Source organism: Aulonocara sp. 'chitande type north' Nkhata Bay, linkage group LG7 (assembly GCF_057382095.1).
Source record: "Aulonocara sp. 'chitande type north' Nkhata Bay isolate Kocher_YH1m ecotype deep benthic linkage group LG7, A_spYH_male_GT1.1, whole genome shotgun sequence".
Taxonomy (NCBI): Eukaryota; Metazoa; Chordata; class Actinopteri; order Cichliformes; family Cichlidae; genus Aulonocara; species Aulonocara sp. 'chitande type north' Nkhata Bay.
The window spans coordinates 14,239,885-14,258,773 of NC_141350.1; the positions used below are offsets into that span (position 1 = coordinate 14,239,885).

Genomic DNA, 18,889 nt, shown 5'->3' on the forward strand with positions numbered 1-18,889 from the left:
AAAAAAATTCATCATCTTATGTCGGAGGCGCGCACACACAGTGAGGGGGGAAAGGAAAACACCCTAATGAAGCGCGGATGTGGAATTTGCGCTGTCTCTGTCAAATTTGGATATCATCGTCGGCACATCAATGCCTGCTGTTGTTGCTGTTGTACACGGTGGGACGGACGGATGATGCCTTGTGGATCCGCGGGATGATGTCATGTACCGTTGCACCCCACGTGGGGGCCGTCGCTCTCCGATAGGCAGATGTGGCCGTATTCCTTCCGAGTAATGCGATTGGACAGATAGGCGCTTTCACGGCAGTTCAGCCCTGCTGCCTGTGTGTGGCAACCGGGGTAAGCTGGACAACTGGGGGAAACGCGAGATTGTGGAGAGTACCATGTTACGTTTTTAAAGAATCTCCAACCTCTTCGAGTCGGAAGACAGATTTTGGAAGCATATTTATTTATTTTCTTCTTCTTCTTCTTCTTTGTGGGATTAACCAGCCGCAGAAGGCGCACATTCCTCGGAGGTTCGCGGTTGAAGAATAAAGTATAGTTTAATCGAGCCCGACCGCACTAAAATTTTTCTCCCAGCCTGGCTGGGTGCGTTCTGGAGAGAGCGAGGGAGAGAGGATGCTTGACGAAAACTGCGTCCACCAGGCTTACATTAGGAGGGATTAAACGCATGAATTATAGCCTGCTCAGTATTTTCTTCGGGAGCAGAAGTCGGACGGACGCTTCGGACTCACGCACGGGTACGTATTTACAAGAGCTGTTGATTTCTTTCTTAGTTTTTTGTCTAATTTTTGGGCGTACGCTCGACCCCGCTTCCACGACTCTGAGCGGGAGTCAAACAGTAGGTGCAAGCCAGCGGCTGTCGCTTATGGCCTGCCTGTAGACGTCCTACGGACCGGGTGAGGGGGCGGTGGTGGTCATTTCACAAACAGCAGTCAGTTTCCGTTCTTTTTTTCCTTTTATTATTATTATTTTTATTAAAGAACGAAACGGATCTGAGCATTAAAATTGCACGGCGGATAAGTGGCTTCTCCAACCTCGTCTACGTGTTGGCATCATGTTAAACTGCACGTTGAGATTTGTTAGGATATCGAGTCTGACCACTGACCGAATAAGGTCATCAAGAAGACAGAAGCGCTCGACTGTTGTGCTGCTTCCCTGACTCGGCTCGAACTGCTGCGGTAACTGGGACTAGTGTGCTGTGGTGACTACTTACTTATTGGTAAACAGTGTAAAGTGTATGTGTGTGTGTTTTTTTTTTTTTCTATTTTATTTTTACGGTTATAGATTAAACCGCGTCATTTCTCAACACAGGATTTTCACGACCTCCCTCCCCCCCCTCTCCTCATCCCCTGCCTCCCCCCTCCCTCACTCCCCTCGGCCCTGTCTGCTGAGACTGGTGTGGCTGTGAGCAAATTTCACCCGTTTTGCCAAAGGACCTGTACACTGGAGGGATAAACAAAGGATACATTTCAAGATGTATCCACAAGGCCGACATCCGGTAAGACTCGCTTCACCTATACTTAGAGAAGATTGCATATTTATTACAAAACACTGGTGCTGGTGTATGGTTCCTGCCTGTGCCGTGTCCTCCCCCACGTTCTCCTGAAACATGCCCTGCAAAGCGTTTTCCGCTCTTAATGCAGGTCATCAGATTTCTGTATGGGTTTCATTACAGTGCATTTATGCTTCATCGGAATATGCAGTCAGTACTAAATGGATGCAGATTGTTTGTATGCCTGGAGATATTTACTCAGCCAGACACTTGCATATGACTGTGTCTGAACGTGAAGACAGGTGGTGGTAGTGGTGGTGGTGATTTGAATTTCTTTTTTGAAATTACATTTCATATTTGGTGTGAAAGCTAATGTGTTATTACCCCCTGGAGGTGTGAATCAGACCGACCTTGTGGTAATGTCTTCCCGCAGAGGAGATGTTATCCTAAAAGCCTGAGTCTAAATGTGTGAACTGTTCAGCTCTCCTTAGCAGGTCACAATGCAGAATAAAACTTTCTCTGTCTCTCTCTTTTTTTCTTTTTTTTCTTTTTTTTACAACCACTTTTCTTTTCTTTTCTCTTTCAGGCTCCACATCAGCCTGGCCAGCCTGGCTTCAAATTCACCGTAGCAGAGTCTTGTGACAGGATTAAAGATGAATTTCAATTCCTCCAAGCCCAGTATCACAGGTAATGATTATACTCAAAGAATGGCAGTGTCAACATTTACTCTATTGGATTTTGAGGTTAACGCTAATATTTGACTGTTGACTTCTGTAGGAGCATATATGTTTGTTTTTTTAAAAGCATCCCCGTTTTTATCCTGTGCACATCTCTGTTAAGTGGTTAAGTGATTGAAGTGCCACAGACGCTTGAAAATGACACCTGGTCTCCTATTTTAAGTCTTAAGGTGGAGTATGACAAACTGGCCAATGAGAAGACAGAGATGCAGCGCCACTATGTCATGGTAAGATTGTGTTACAATTGAAAGCAATTATGGTTTCCAGATTGCACGGCTTGTTGAAGATCTAGTTGGGGTGGAGTGAGACGGGGCTATTGTGATCACCTATGTGGTTGTTAGGGCGGGCTGAGTGGCAGGTACAGGCCTGTGAAAGCCCCCCCGTGGGGGTTGATGTAGCAGGTTGTTACAGAGGAGCGCTTCCTGACAGGCGGCCGGCAGTGGGCTGCCGCTCCATTATAGCATGCCCCTGATCTCCAAGGGTCGGCTGCAGTGTTGCCCTCTGTGTGTGCTGATCTGATTATTCTCCTAGGAGACTCCACGCTCAGACATATGCATGGCCATAAATTAGGTGTGAGCTGAGGGCGGAGGCCCAGAGCAGCGTGTGGGAAAATACACCACAGTAAACAAAATGGAGGACGTGGAGCACACTGCAGTCTCCTTTATACTCAGCTTCTTTGTAAACCTTAATCATTAGCTTGCTTTTTTTTTTTTTTTTTTTAAAGTAGCCTTTTAGAAAAACATAGGTGTGCCCCTGACGCAAAAATTAGCTCAGACATGACACACTAAGAAGGCTATCCCAGGTAAACACACCGGGAATTATTTAAACCAATGCATGCAGCCTTAAATTAAACTTCTTTTTTTTTTTTTGCTCAGAGGAAAACAGCATGTCGGCCTGACAAGCAGGAGGTTAGGTAAACATGTTGGGAAGTATCCCACAGCCAGCGCTCGGTGTCAGGTTACGCCATGGCTGTGGGGCTCTGATCTCAGACAGAATGGCTCTCTTGTTTGAGAGTAATTTTCGAAGAAGCTAATGGACTGAATAATGCATTGGCCTCATCAAATAGACGCTGACTGGAAAGCCATTTCTGCTCCGGCTGCCACTTGTGGGCTCGGCGGATTACATTTCAGCCAGACAGACTGACCTGGCTGGAAATAAGTGTTGAGCAACCGCGTTACTCTAAGTAAACAAACATCACAGGGATCTGAGGGCTTAAGCTGATCAATAACTCTAACCCTCTCTTTTCCGCCCACACTGCAAACAGCGAAGCATTGATTTATTGGCTATTCACTCTGAGCTGCTCAAAGAAATCCTTTTGTTATCTGATCTTATAACGTATCTCCTTTTCCTGTAAAAACACTTTTTATATAGGCGTTATAGTGTTCAAACCCTGACCGTGATGGAATCAGCGCAGCGATAATTACATTGAGGTTACGCCAGTCTCATGAGTGTAGAGCGCAAAAACACTCGCCTGTTGTTACACGTAATAAATATCATCAGATCTTGTAACTGCGCTGACGTCACTAACCACAATTAAATCCCTGCTTTCATTTCAGTATTACGAGATGTCCTACGGGCTGAACATTGAGATGCACAAGCAGGTACGTATCACAGTGCTGCTCATATTTTTCAGCTCATTGGTTTTCCACGGTGTCAGGGGATGTCAGATCCAGGCGGAGCCACTTACAGGCTGTGAGCTGAACTGAGCATCAGTAATGGTCTGAAAACAGGCAGATCCACTGCACACAAACAACAACACAACCCCAAACTTCTGCCACAGCTTGTACAAGTGCTGTGAGCCGTTATTGGAAATTTGCATATGCTGTGCATCCGGGATTTGACTCAGCTTTCTGATAAGATTAAAGGTAGACTTTGGCAGGCTTAGCCTTTTGACTTAATGATTAAAAAGAGAGGCCCTCTGATAGGTCAGTATTTCTTTTTTTCAGGATAAAGTAATTACACCAGCAGAGCAAAAGTCCTTTAGTCACTTCTTTGTGGTCTTATCTTTATCAGAAGATCCTATCTTGTATGTCTCCGCAGATAAATCGCACTGAAGTGATAGAGATTGTGTGAATGAGTGACATTTCATTGTCTATGTTCCCGCGCCCCCCTGCGACTGCCTGGCTTGGTTATAATGACAGCGTTGGCGACACGGTGGGTTGGCGTGTTAGGGCGATCCATCAGTGTCTGTGCTGTGTGTCACACTTCCACATGTCTGTCAGGGCTCAGGCCCTTCTGATAGCTTCTGTCAGGCACTTATCGCCAACCAGAGGAGAGAGGTGGGGGGGATGGTATCAGGAGACAAGTTGGAGAATAGAGCTGGAGGCGGGGCAACAGCCCAGCTCTGTGTAAACAGGTTAATCGACTGATCCATTTTAGCGCCTGACTTTTATCAGGAACCTCAACAGAGCTGATGGAAGCGCTTGAATAATTCATCAGTGGGGCCCTAACCTGCTGAACGGCGTGTTTGTGAGCAAACAGTGTGGGCCCCGTCCATGCAGCTCCCCCAGCTTACAGCTCAGGCAGGGGAGGAGGAGAAGATGGGGAGCGGTTAACAGGCAGGGTTGGGATGGATTATTGGATGCACACAGGCATATTATTTTCCTGCCAGGAGATTTATTCCATGGTGAGGAAATTCATTCCTCTAACTGTGCCTTTTTCATTACTGTGCAGGGACATAATTCACATTTCAGAATGCGTACACGGGCAAAGCTTAGACTGACGTTGGTGGTGTTATCTGATCCCTCTCTATCAGCCATGTCAGTTTGTCGATGCAAACTGCTAATTTCTGCTGCATGATGTCAGCTGGTAATTATCTTCATATGGTGCTTGTTTTCCAAGAGCTGCATGGGGTTTGGGGCTTGTATGGTGCTAAGAGTCAGTCAGATTAGGTCGTTACCTACGGCCGTAACGCAGCCATGTCTGCAGGAATCATTTGCTAAGTAGCAAAGTATCTGCCGTGGCGAGCGCCAAAGCAAACTTGGTCAGCCAACAGGCTGTCTGCAGTCTTCATACAAAAGAGGCGTGCAGTGAAAAGTGGTTGGAGGAACTGTGGCTCTCCAAGCCATCAGTACTTCCATATCCCCAATCTGTCATGTGGGACTGGACTGCAGTGTAATAATTTCAGGGTGTGAACTGTTGGGTGTCAGTTTCACTTACATAAGCAGAAAAGTTACTTGACTGTACTTTAAGATGTGGCGTAACAACAACGGTTATGTTCTTATGCTGTTTTTGTTAGAATAAGTTTATTGTTTTTTTAGATTGTGTCATGCTTTGTTTAGGAAAAAAAAACACAGCTCGACTGCTGCAGCTGACAAGACTAATCACAGTAGTGACTCACGTATTCATTTATGCAGCTTTTCAGCATTTTTCAAATCAATACCAATAACTTTAAATGCCAATTAGAAACTAATTCTGGACTCACTACACTTCTTTATCAAAGACTGGTTTAGTGGAAGCATCATTTTTTGGCTTAAACAAACTCTGATGTCTTTCTTCTTACTCTGAAAACCTGACATGAGGCAACGCTGTCAAAATTGCCGAGCCTCTAAATGGGACTAGTCAAGTATTGTTTATAGATGGATCATGTGACCAGAGCCACCACTTGTTTTCGCTCTACATTTAATACTCATCAGTGTCTCGAGTCCATTTTCCCATTGCTGATAGCAACAGGCGAATACCTCTCTGCACACCATTGACAAGCCAGCCCGAGAGTGCTCTTAAAGTGGTGCTACACAGGTCCGAGTACCTGTAATTGTGTAGCGGCAGTGCAAAGCCAGCCTCTCAAGGGCCAAGCTGTCATCTGCTTAAAGTGACAACAGCCCAATTTTTATCTGCCGGCAGGGGGGAAAAAAGAAATCCTCCCAGCTCTGCACCGTATCTATTTTGACAGCAGTGGCGAGTTGAGTTGTTGCCTTTTCCGTGTATTTGCATGTTGTGCTGTGAGAGTGTAGAGACTGCCAGTTGTTTAGGGCAGAGTGGATCAGCCACCTCCTGACCTTTCCCAGCCAGCTGTCACCATGACACTAAGCTACAGAGGAATGGGCCGTGCGCTCGAGGCCTTTCTGCAAATCCTGTCAAATGTCCGACTGCTATTTACATGGCTTATCTGAACAAACATGGATTATACGGGTCCTGTCGCTTTTCGACCATTTCTGTGGGGCTCCTTCAGCTCTTTCTAGAACACTTACTACGTTGCATTAATACCAGCGCTCGTAAAACATTTATCTTTATTACCTGTAGGTCACATTTATTGTGTGCCAAAGGGGACCGCGGTTCAGTCTCTTTCTTTTTTTTCTTTTTCTTTTTTTTGTCTGCGGGCAATAATCAAGTTATAGTCATTGTTATCTTTTGGACTATTGTACTTCCTGTGACACATGCTGCCATATATTTGTTTGGCATTATTGCATCTGATCCGCGGCTTCATCTGATATTGCATCTTCAGCTTGTTGTTGGTTGTCCTGCTGGCTTGACTGGCTAAGTGGCTATCCATGTTGCAGCTTGGGTCAGCAGGTCTCGTTCTGTTGGACATTACTCTCCAATCTCTCTGGCTCTGCTTAGAGGTAATATGTCTGGCTGCCAAAACTGCCTGGCATTTCTGCCATGTGTAATAAATAAGCTAGCGGTCTGCAAAGTACATTGTGTGTGCTGCTGCTCCAAATGAAAAATCAGAGAAAATCCCTGTGATGTGTTTGTGTTCTGCAGTGGCCCTGGGTTGAACTGCGGCTCATAAATTCCAAAGATGATGTAGCTTTGGCGCTGTTATTTTTCTGCTCCCAGTGCAGAGCTTGAACCTGAAAGTCTCATCTCCTTTCCCTGGAAGGAGAAAGAGAGGCATAGCAGGCCGGCTGTGCAGTGTTTTTACAGGAGACTGGAGGGGGTGGGGGGCGTGGAGCATAGCCCCCCGCCCCCGATCTTTCCCCGCACACCACCTCCTACTGCTCTTTTTATCCACCATTCATTTGGTACGTTCATGTGATCGACAGGCTGAAAATTCAATTTAATGACCTGCCTCCAAGCACGTAATATGATTTTAAAGCCTGTTACGGTCAAGCAGAGGTGCCATTTGCATAATGATCCCAGCAAGATAGGGCTGCAGCCGTTGCCATGGCAGTTGGTAGACAAGCAGAAGAATGGAGGCAGGGCGTCGTGGATGTTGGGAGGCTATGAGGTTGGTGGGCTGGGTGCTTGATTGCAGTGAGAAACGGCTTGGGCTAAAGCTGTAGCTTTAGCAAACGCCACTTACGACACAGGCTGCTTGCTTAATGGTATTGATTGAAGGTGTCTCCCCTACAATGTTATTACCGTTTGTCTTTGCATTCTCTGCAGTCCTAATTGTTAATGTAAATTCCCCACACCGTTACATGTAAGTAAACAATGCGCTGTAGTTAGTAGGCCTTCCTTCCTGGGGTGTGGTTGTGTGGTTTAACTCTGAGGTTAACTGCAGGACAGCACATTCGCAGATGAGGGGAAGAAGGGCAGAGTGAGAGAGGATCCTCTCAACACAGCAGCACTCTGCCTGCTCATATCCGTTTAGCATGGAGTGCACTCTTAGCACAGCTGTGCTCCATCCCCCTGGGCTCTCCTAATGTTTTAAATATTTCAAATGTCAATATCACGCTGTTTAGAGGATGTTGAGTCAAGCAGTTCTGATTGCCGCAGTAATTGACTTAATCGGTGTAAACATTAAAGGCGGGGTTATATGAAGTCACTGTCTCTTTCATACTTTACCGTCTCATTTTGCTCCCCTTTCTTTGTTTTCCAGACGGAGATTGCCAAACGGCTCAACGCAATTTTAGCTCAAATTATGCCTTTCCTGTCACAAGAGGTGAGTTTTGAGCCCGGTTTCCAAACGGTGTCACAGTTTACTACTAAAGCAACGCCACTTATTGTTGCCTGTACCCTTAAGATAATACTCCTTGCTTTTGGGAATAATTGTGGTTAAGAGCATTTTATCTCACCTTTATAATTTTAGTGTTGCTTTGGAAAAAAACTGTGAAATTCATAGATGAGCAAGTGTGGATGTGTGATAAATAATCTTTTGCAAATGTCTGTCCACAGCACCAACAGCAGGTTGCTCAGGCAGTAGAGAGGGCTAAGCAGGTGACTATGACTGAGCTGAATGCCATCATCGGGGTACGTGGACTTCCCAATCTGCCTCTCACCGTGTGTATACCCCCTTTTATTCCTTTATTTGACCTTGGGTAGGGGCAAACCTTCACATCAAATTCATATACCGAGTAGTCTGAACTGTTGAGTGAACACATTGTAATACACCACTTGCTACACTTATAGTGCAGATTTGCCTCTTTTTAAATCAAATGTGTCATCACTATTTTTTTTTTTCATTTCATGACTTATTTTTCACTATTAAATTCAAACGAAACTATTAATATTGGCAACTACACCCCAAAAACAAACCAAAAAAAGACTCATGCATTGCTTTAGCTTTGGCCTCGGTGGCATCTTCAATGCCTTGTTGTGTGTTGATAAATGCGAGCCTGAGAGCTCTCGAGATCCCCCTTCGCAGCTCGTATTGCTTTAATTGGCTAAGGTTTTAATGAGGAGCCTCATCTCTCACAGTTGACCTGGATTGCTGTGGGAATTAAAAGGCTGAGGGTGAACTAAACACAGCCAGCACTGCAAGCTAACTGAGACAGCACAGACAGTCGTCAGCCACCACGGCTCCGCTGCACAGTTCTTTTCACGCCACGGCAGCGAGCTGTAATCCGCTGCATTCATCGTGGCTTCCAAACGCCATCTGCTCCTCATTGATCAGCTGTGCTGACCCTGGCGTGCTATAATGAAAGTGATTGGTTTCACCTGTGATAGAAAGCTCAAACTGTCTGTGATCTTGTGACTACTGTAGACTCTCCGGCGCACACAGAAGACTAGCCTAAAGGCTCACTTGATGACTGGAAGCACATATTGGAATTCAATTAATAACCCCCTTGGTGACCTTTTGTTCCTGGATAATTGCTCCCTAGAATTTGCCTGAGTGGGTGTCTTGAGGTGATGGAAAACTGTTTGTTACTCCTCTGTTGGACTGAAATGGATGCTTTATTACAGTTTTTGGAAGAGCAGCTGCTGCAGTAGTTCCTAAGAATAGGAGATTTCACTAGTGGGGCTTTTTGTGTTCTATATGATTTTCACATTTGGAGCATCACAGTACTAGGATGTTGTACATTTGAATTTGTATTTTTCATCATCTGACTGTGCCTTTTTGGGCTTTCAAAGCATTAAGAAAACATTTTATGAGCTATCTGACAAGCTCAGAGTTTTAGTTTGTGGTCTTTTGTGGGAACCAGGACAGTTTTTATGAAACAGTAAAGCTCCCACCCGGGTCACTCAGGTCGCTCACGTCAGAGGAGGAGGAAATGTAACCACTGTATGTTTTACGAATACCTTGCCATTAGTTATTCATTAAGAAGAAGCTCTGTAGGCATGCCAAAATCCTCATGTATTTTGTAAAGCAAGGTGAAAGAGCGTGCCAGGTAGACAGGAAGCATCCAGGAGCCAGCTGCATGTCTTATTGATGGAGCTGAGGGCCATTAATAGAATGAAACTGGGGCAGCTGCATGTGTTGAGATGAACCTGACAAGCAGCATTTTCTGGCAGATTAGAAAATACCCAAAATATCCGCGTCATAAACAAGGCATTTTAAACTACACTCAGTTAGAGGAAAAAGGAGCAAAGAGTAGGTCTTTATCTTAGAATATTAAATTAGAGAAAATAGGCCAGACTCCTTTATTTATTTATTATTGTCTTCATTTATGGCCCCTGTAATGAGGGCTGTTGCTGATCAGCCATGCTTATTACCCATCAGTGCCTCATTAAACACAATGAGCAAGGATGGCTCTCCCCTGCCAATGAACTGGCTCCTTAATTTCCCTCATGGACACAATATTATAACACACTCGCTCTCTTAGGCTCCCAGACAGACACGGAGAGAGAGAGAGAGAGCTGTGTCTGTCTTGGGTACGTTTTGTAATTGGATTGACATCTGCCCCATGTAACAAAGCACAAGGTTGCAAGTTAAAAAGTTAGCTATTAGTCATGCTAGTCCTCTCTACTTCTACAACAGAAAAACAAAAGAACAATGTGGATTATATTTCTAAGGACATATTTAAGCACTAAGTATTTTGTATTCCTGCTACAGAATTTAGGAGTTCCTGCTGAGTTAATGTATTTTTAATTATGTGTTAGGCCTGCCCACCACCGTCTTCTATGCGTCGCACTACCTCCCTGGTCATTACAAAGATTCTAATATTCCTGAAATGGCCATAAATGGCCACTGATTGAAATCCGTCTTGTAAAAAGAGAGAGGAGTGTGCTGTAACAGCATCTGAATTATTCAGCTGGCTCGTATACGGGTAATAAATTGCTGATGTTTTTATTGGTGTCTCAGCTAAGTATTATTTAACCTTGCTTTAAACTGCTTACTTCCATGCTGAGTGCCTTTTAACTCCCATCTATTTCCCTGTGCCTTTCAAATATTGATGCTGAGTATTGGAGGGTTGACTGAGTGCCAGCATGGGACCCCTGGTCCTCGCTCCCGCAGCAGCCTTCCAGACACACACTCAGAAACACACTCAAAGACTCAGAGTGAGAGGGAAGGCGTGCCAGCTTCTAGCACTCTGTGTTCCCGCAGTCTCTTAAAGTTTGGGTGCGCAAATGATTCATGTTCCGTCAATCCAGAAATGTGACTATGAGATCAGTAAACAGACACTGGATGTGTTTGAAAAGCGGGTATTGTTTAGCCCACAGACAGATTTCCACAGAGTTTTGTATTCTGATCGCTTAAATCACAGAGGCACAGGAGTTGTGTTGTTGCAGTAGAATATGTGCCAGTTTACCTTTAAGCATAATGATTTTCTCTTTTAAGATGTGGCTGAAGCAGACTTTTTTCCCTTTTGGATAAAGTAGAATGAAAAATATTTCAGTTGTTTTCAATAATACACTGCGATTAGTGGGTTATTTCGATAACTTGAGCACCTCTGCCTCGTGTGTTACACATGCTGAGAGTGGTCAGGCAGTTATAGGTTTTACTCGCCTCAGCACAGATCTAGGGCTTATGCCACCCTGGCCTGGTATGGAAATAGCACTGAGGGGGATTGCTGTGTGTTCCTGACAGTAATAGACGTGTGAATGTGCTAATATCATCTGGGGTTTAGCCTCGTGCTTAGTTGGTGGTTTCTCCTCGCCCTTTTCCTCCAACCCATTTGTTGTCTGTCTGTCTATCTCCCTGTCACCTTACAGCAGCAGCAGCTCCAGGCACAGCACCTCTCCCATGCTGCCCATGGGCCTCCAGTCCAGTTGCCGCCTCACCCCTCGGGCCTGCAGCCCCCTGGCATCCCCCCTGTGACGGGCTCCGGATCAGGGCTGCTGGCGCTAGGAGCTCTAGGGAGCCAAGCCCACCTCCCAGTAAAGGATGAAAAGAACCACCATGATCTCGAACACCGAGGTGAGAAGAAGAGCTCGGCCCCATAGCTTTGTTAGCTAGTTATTATTTGCGAGAATCAAAAGGCATATTAATTTTAGCAGTTCTGAAAAGATGTTAAACTGACATAAACCAATTTAGTGCTGAGTGCTTCTCACTCTCACAATCATAGGGTCCTTAGGTGAGGAGCACATCCTGTCTGTTCACATTCTGTCTGGGTAATGAGCTGGTACATTCCCAGCCCATGACTGCATAAGCTATTCAGCAGCTCCAATACACGCCGATAAGAGGGGCCTTGTGCCCTGCAGTTGATTGTCACACATTCGGCTAGAAGCATCTGTTATGATGTGCTAAGTGACTTGTTTTTCTCTTTGCTCCGCTTGGTTTCATCTTTACCTCGGACGCCACCGTGATGTCTGCGACACAGAGAGCACGGTAAGTTTCCCGAGCCGCACTCGTTTTGCTTTTTTGTAATTCATCACATTTTCATCTGCGCTGCAAGTGTCAAGTAGAGCCTTCCATCAGTGCATGCATATACTGATTTCATGCGGTGTAATCTGAGTTCAATAAAATGATTAATGGAAAATGAGGTCTGGAATATAAATCGTGTGTGTTTAATCCAGAAGGGGAAATGACTGGTATCATGTGAGATAGATTAGAAGCCTTGTAATTTCATCACAATTAAAGAAGGGCTTGGACTTCCCCTTCTTAAAGGATTTATTTGATCCCTTCTACTGTCTCCCTTGTTTACCAGCTCTCTCTCTTTCTTCTTCTTGGCATGTGATGAATATTTATGAACACAAATGGAGTGTTGTTTTGTTTTTCTTTTCTTTTTTTTCTTCTTCTCCACCTCGTCTGGCTGGGCCTGCTAAAGCGTTATATTTGAAATGCTGCGATCTATGATGGCTTGTGATGGGCCTGTGAGATTGTGTTTCTGTAGGCCGGGCCAGCTGAATAGGTGCAGTCATGTCTGAAGAAATGGAAGTCCTGGGGCGATTAGCGGGCCTGTTTTGTTTCTGTGCTCTCGTCCCTGGTCATCTGATAGTAGAATGGTGACTTTGGCTAATGAGTCACGCTAAGCATCTCTTTAAAGGTCAGCCATTATGCAGACAGTGGCTTTTTGCCCAGACTGCTAGTCCATCAGCCATTGTTCACTTCTCTGAGTCGCCGCTGACTTAGTCCATGTTTTCGCTTTGGTCCTCAGATGAGGGACAGAGAGAATCGGGAGAACTTGGCAGTTTACAGGCAAGTGGCAAACTCCTGTGAAAGCTGCTGGACACCTGCCTAAAGCCTCCCATTCTTTTGGCATTTAGAGTGAGCTGTCCCAGCTTGTGTGGGCAGGCTCCATGAAGAAGCACCAGTCAGTCCCACGCTGCCGTGCCCACTGGCAGGATATAGATTCTCTTTCTTTATCTGAGCTCAAAGCCTCAGCTGACATGGTGCCCAAGCGCACTACGGCAATCAATGCCCAGCACCCAAAACATATAGGTTCTCTCCCCCCTCTCTCTCGCTTTACTTTCGTTTTTCTCTCCTCCCATCTCTATCTCTCTCTCTCTCTCACGCTCAGCCTGACTGACTCCGGAGAAAAGGCCCTCTGTTCAGCTACAACACACTGCTCATGTCCCTGTGAGGCTGTTTGTTGTCCAGTTATGAGGAGGAGGGAGCCCAGCTCGGAAAACAAGCCCTCCTCCATTCAGTTCAGATAACAGCCCATTCTGTTGTGTGGCCAGGGACAGGCTTGTGTGCGAGATTGGGCTTGGCTGGTGTCAGGGTACTGTTTGGAGCTGGCCTACAGCTGCATTTTAAGAGTCCGCCGTATCCATCATTGTGTGAATAAGGCATTTTTAGTATTTGGATTGGCACAGTGTGTTCTCTGTGAATTTGTAATGGATGAGTGACTTGCTGCGCTCTCTTACAGAAGGAAGACAAAATGGTAATAAAGCGTGTTTGGTTTTTCCCCTTTTGCAGAATAACTCAATATCCCCATCAGAAAGCTTACGCACAGCCAGTGAGAAGCATCGCAGCTCCTCAGACTACAGCTTGGATTCTAAGAAACGCAAAGTGGAGGAGAAGGACAGCATGAGTAGATATGTAAGTCCCTGAAGGAGTAGTTCAGCATGACGGGGAAATATGCTTATGCTTATGAATATGCTTATGAATGGTGACTTAAAAAATTGCTTTAGGTTCACAATTTAATTTAAAAAACTAATGAAGTTTAGACCAGAGAACAACATCCCTGGAGTCTGTGCTTTAATTTTTCCCCATCTGTGTGTGTTAAGTTAAACGATTACTAATTATTGTTACAGGACAGTGACGGAGAGAAAAGCGACGACTTGGTGGTCGATGTGTCCAATGAGGTGAGCTGCACAGCAATTGTTCGTAGCACATTGATGTGACATTGCTCTTATGTAAATATTACTGGTGTGTTTCTCCAGGATCCTGCCACTCCAAGGGCAAGCCCAGCCCACTCACCACCTGAAAATGGTATTGACAAGCCCCGCCCCCCAAAGAAAGACACACCCAACAGCCCCGCATCAGTGGCGTCATCTGGAAGCACCCCTTCCTCCAAGGCTAAGGAGCTCAGTCATGTAAGACATCAAAAGAGTTGTGGACAAACTGGGACAGAAAGGGTTTTAAATGACAATTGCCGAGAGACCAAAGGGACATGTGCAAATAGATCTAGGACGTTTTTCTGCAGTGGATTAGCAGTGGCTGTCTGTGCTTTAAGTGCATGACTAAACGTCAGGGATAATATTGTCCCGCATCAGGATCAGTCAGGTCTTCTCTGTTAATAGCTCAATGTATTTAACTATTCCAGGATTTTTCCCTCTGCCTCACTAAAAGATTAAAGCCAAAGCAGTAAGGGGATAAAAACGTCCCCATCTCCATTGTGACCATAATAGGTTTTAGAATAAATAGCAGTTTATGGCTCTGCAGGACTATGAGGGTTGTCAGAATTAGATTGGATTAAGTTCAGTTTGCTTTCAAATTGTCAGTGCACAGTGCCTGGTTTCCGGGATTGTGATTGTGCTTGCTCTCTCGTTCCCTTGACAGAATGACAAATCCTCCACGCCTGGTCTCAAATCCAACACCCCCACCCCCCGAAACGATGCCCCCACCCCTGGCACCAGCTCGACTCCTGGGCTCAGACCCATCCTGGGCAAGCCACCAGGCATGGAAGCTCTCGGTTGGTACCATTCTCTTCACTTTACAGAAACTGAGATCTTTTTTTTCCATTATTTGCAAAACTGTTAGGCCACAAACCGATCTCCATCTCCTGTCTTTGTCTACAGCAGCCCCAGCTTTGCGCACACCTCTATCCATTGCAGGGTCCTATCCTACCCCCTTTGCTATGATGGGCCATCATGAAATGAACGGAGGCCTGACTAGCCCTGGGGTGTATGCTGGTCTGCACATCTCCCCTCAGATGAGCGCTGCAGCAGCAGCAGCCTATGGACGCACTCCCATGGTAAAGGCTTTCCCTTTCCTTTTCTGTAGTTTTGGATCATCTAAAAGTCATGTACAGGATGCAATGAGGGATTTTACTCTGATAACAGTTGAGTATGTTAGTCAAACATTCCCATATCATCTTTTAGGGGTTTGATCCTCACACCCACATGAGAGCCCCAGGCCTCCCAGCCAGCCTCACATCTATTTCTGGCGGAAAACCGTAAGTGTCTCCCTAGATATGTTGCAGATCAATTTTTTTGTAACACAGCTGATATCAAATACTGACAGGCACGTGTCTTTTCCTTCAGAGCGTACTCCTTCCATGTCAGCGCAGATGGTCAAATGCAGCCTGTGCCCTTCCCACCCGACGCCCTCATTGGTCCCGGTATTCCACGCCACGCCCGTCAGATCAACACACTGAGCCATGGTGAGGTGGTCTGTGCTGTCACCATTAGCAACCCCACACGTCACGTTTACACTGGTGGCAAAGGCTGTGTCAAAATCTGGGACATGAGCCAACCAGGCAGCAAGAGCCCCGTGTCCCAGCTGGACTGTTTGGTGAGGACCTCATCAGCTTTTCTTAATGTTTACACACATGTTATTTCATTCAACACTAGAAAAAAATTAACAAGCCAAACACTTATTCACATAGTTCAGATTAGGTTTGAGGTTCAATCTTTGGTTTATTTGTTATGACAGGACGTTTTTTATCCTCCGCCCATGATTTGTTTGTTTCTAAAGCTCTCCCTAGCTCCACTGCCTTGAACATGTATTGATTTGCTTTGTCCTCGGTGCAACAGAACAGGGATAACTACATCCGCTCCTGTAAGCTACTGCCTGATGGTCGCACATTGATTGTCGGAGGCGAGGCCAGCACACTGACCATCTGGGATCTGGCCTCCCAGACACCGCGGATCAAAGCTGAGCTCACCTCCTCAGCCCCGGCGTGCTACGCCTTGGCCATCAGCCCTGATGCCAAAGTCTGCTTCTCGTGCTGCAGTGATGGAAACATTGCCGTTTGGGACCTGCATAACCAGACTCTCGTTAGGTCGGAAACAAAACTTTATTTCCAGTATGTGGGCTTGAGTCAATTTAAAAGATAATGTCAATAACTGTCTGTATGCCTTCCGATTTTGATTTTAGGCAGTTTCAAGGTCATACGGATGGTGCTAGCTGTATTGACATATCCCATGATGGCACTAAGCTGTGGACAGGTGGTCTCGATAACACTGTTCGCTCCTGGGATTTGAGAGAGGGTCGACAGCTGCAGCAGCACGACTTCACTTCACAGGTACAACGCTGCATAATGCAAGGGGCCAGACCTGGAGTCTGTTTTCCTTTCGGCCGAAGAACTGTCTGTAATTATTGTCCTGTTTGATCTCCAGATCTTTTCTTTGGGCTACTGTCCGACTGGCGAGTGGCTTGCTGTGGGAATGGAGAGCAGCAACGTGGAAGTGCTCCACCATTCAAAGCCTGACAAGTATCAGCTCCACCTGCACGAAAGCTGTGTCCTTTCCCTCAAGTTTGCCTACTGCGGTATGAACAAACACACAAAAAGAGCATCAGATAAAGCTGACCGTATTTAACTGTGAAGAGCCCTTTGCCTGTCCTTATTAGTGCCTTTTTTAAAATAGCGTAAATGCTTGTTGTCATCTCAAGGCTACTCTTCATTTGTAGGTACTTTTCCTATTACTTGTTAGTGAAAAGTGTCCTGATGGCACTTTTGTTGTCTTTGCAGGTAAATGGTTCGTAAGCACCGGGAAGGACAATCTGTTGAATGCTTGGAGGACTCCTTATGGCGCCAGCATATTCCAGGTATGCAGATCAATGGACTCTGTCTGTAGCCAGGCCAAACGTACACACAGATCTCTAAGAGGAAGGGCAAAACGACCGCTGTCTGACAGGACTATCCTATCAGTGAAAACTGAACCTGAATTATTGACCTGACAAAGACGCCTTTTTGAGGCCCGTCAGGCCAGAAGTTGATGTCAGTGCAATCTAATCTTGCCATGAAGTCAGCTAATTTTCACCACTTAACTTACTCAGCAACATTTAAGTTTAACTGCCTCCTGTTTTTTGTGTGTGTGTTTGCTTTTCTTTAAACAGTCCAAGGAGTCCTCATCTGTCCTGAGCTGTGACATTTCTGCAGACGACAAGTACATCGTGACAGGCTCTGGTGACAAGAAGGCCACTGTGTATGAAGTGATCTATTAGAAGAGACTGCTTTGGATCGGAGCATGCTCAGGAACAGTAGACACTTCCTCCATCCTCCTTCCCTCACACAGACAGCATGGATGTTGCCTGCAGCTCCAAGGTGGATGGGCAGGAAGTTTGGCAGTGCCAGACGAAAATGGATGGTGGTGTTATTGTGGCACTGGATGCTGTGTCCTTCGGCTCTGCCCTTCCTCACTCATACAACTAACACTTGTACAGCGAGTGCAGTTTCCCAAGGCACCGAGAAGAAAATAATGTCTTGCTGTTTCTGTTTGTTGGATATTTCTTTTTTTATTCGTCCTTTTTAATGTGGAGATAAAGTTCCATGACACAAGTAGAAGCGGCGCTTCGCTCTGGAGCTTCTCCTTGGAGGTCCTGTGAAAAGTGTACATAATGGAGTAATAAAAGGCCTTTTATAGATTTATATTTTGGTGTCCAGTTACGCTTGTGATGGTTCTTTCTTGTTCTCTCCGTGATTTTCTGTCCCCTCCGGGGATGGAAATTAGATTAGGACTTTGTAAGAGGATATTCTATTTCAGTTTTTTCCCCCTCCTCGGCTTTTTTTTTTTTTTTTTTTTTCATGTTCCTTGTCCAAAATGACCTTTTCGGAAATCTAATTTGTATTTTTTTTTCTCCCTGACAAAGGCTTTTTTTTTTCTTCGCTATTTGCTGTATCACAGACATTTGTCCCATGGATTTTTGCAGTCGAGAATTCTGGAAAGGCTTTTTTTTCTGTAGGGAGGAAAAAAATCATGGTTTCCAGTTATGTTTACCCTTTTGACCCTGATCAGCAGAATTTCAGCTTTGAAATGAAGACCTTTCACTGAACCCTGGCTCCTGTCTATAACATCAAAATGGATTTATATCAACTGTCGGATTGATGGGTTTTACAGAGAAGCAGCTGTGACTTGAGCTCACTCTGTTGACTCAACCACTGTATGAAAACTTTGCTCCACTCTGCAAAGTTTAGCCATCAGTCTATTAGAGATCGTTATTGCCGCTTGTGTTTGCGAGCCTGTGACTGATACGCAAGACTTGGTTACTCATAAAGGACGCAGGCAACGCCATTACCACGTTCGACATTTTGGGTGTATTCTTTGCTTTCTTCAGTATTTCATAATATTCACTACAATCTTCTCATAGACGGGAATGGTCTCATCATAAACACAAGTTAAGACTGTGTAGCATACATGTGGCATCATCCATAAGGACTGTACAGCTGACAGTTGTTGATAAATCAATAAACTGTTTTATATAAAATTTATCTTGACTGGATTTCTGTAGTGCTGTGGTCTTGCTGTGGTAGATTTCCAAGGATTAGTTGGAGACTTTGGAGTAATATGGTTATTAGCTCTTTTTTTTTGTAAAGCATTAAATTGAGTGTATGACTGAAGATGAAGTTGCCAACAGAATCCACTTTAGCGTCATGACCAAACATGCAGAAATAGCTTAACTACCTGCAAATCTAAACCTTTTTTTTTTCTTTTTTTTTTTAATTTTAATCTCAACAGGTGTATGTGCCTAAATGTTACTATTATTTGTTTGGTTAGGCTCA

At 45.2% G+C, this 18,889-nt stretch overlaps 1 protein-coding gene across 2 annotated transcripts; it reads left to right on the forward strand.

The window, feature by feature from the left end:
- Positions 1–49: 49 nt before the first annotated feature.
- On the forward strand, positions 50–18,598 carry tle3a (TLE family member 3, transcriptional corepressor a). Of its 2 annotated transcripts, none has more exons than XM_086298790.1 (21): positions 50–739; positions 1,314–1,500; positions 2,081–2,181; positions 2,395–2,458; positions 3,788–3,832; positions 7,996–8,058; positions 8,292–8,366; positions 11,490–11,694; positions 12,098–12,105; positions 13,639–13,761; positions 13,977–14,027; positions 14,106–14,258; positions 14,725–14,857; positions 14,964–15,139; positions 15,267–15,340; positions 15,429–15,678; positions 15,921–16,168; positions 16,264–16,411; positions 16,506–16,656; positions 16,859–16,935; positions 17,227–18,598. In XM_086298790.1, exons 2-21 carry the CDS (start codon positions 1,477–1,479, stop codon positions 17,332–17,334), a joined length of 2,277 nt encoding a protein of 758 aa, XP_086154916.1. In that variant the 5' UTR covers positions 50–739; positions 1,314–1,476; the 3' UTR covers positions 17,335–18,598. The 2 variants fall into 2 exon arrangements, with proteins under 2 accessions (XP_086154916.1, XP_086154915.1); XM_086298789.1 differs by having other exon boundaries at positions 51–739; positions 8,292–8,396.
- The last annotated feature ends 291 nt before the right edge of the window (positions 18,599–18,889 follow it).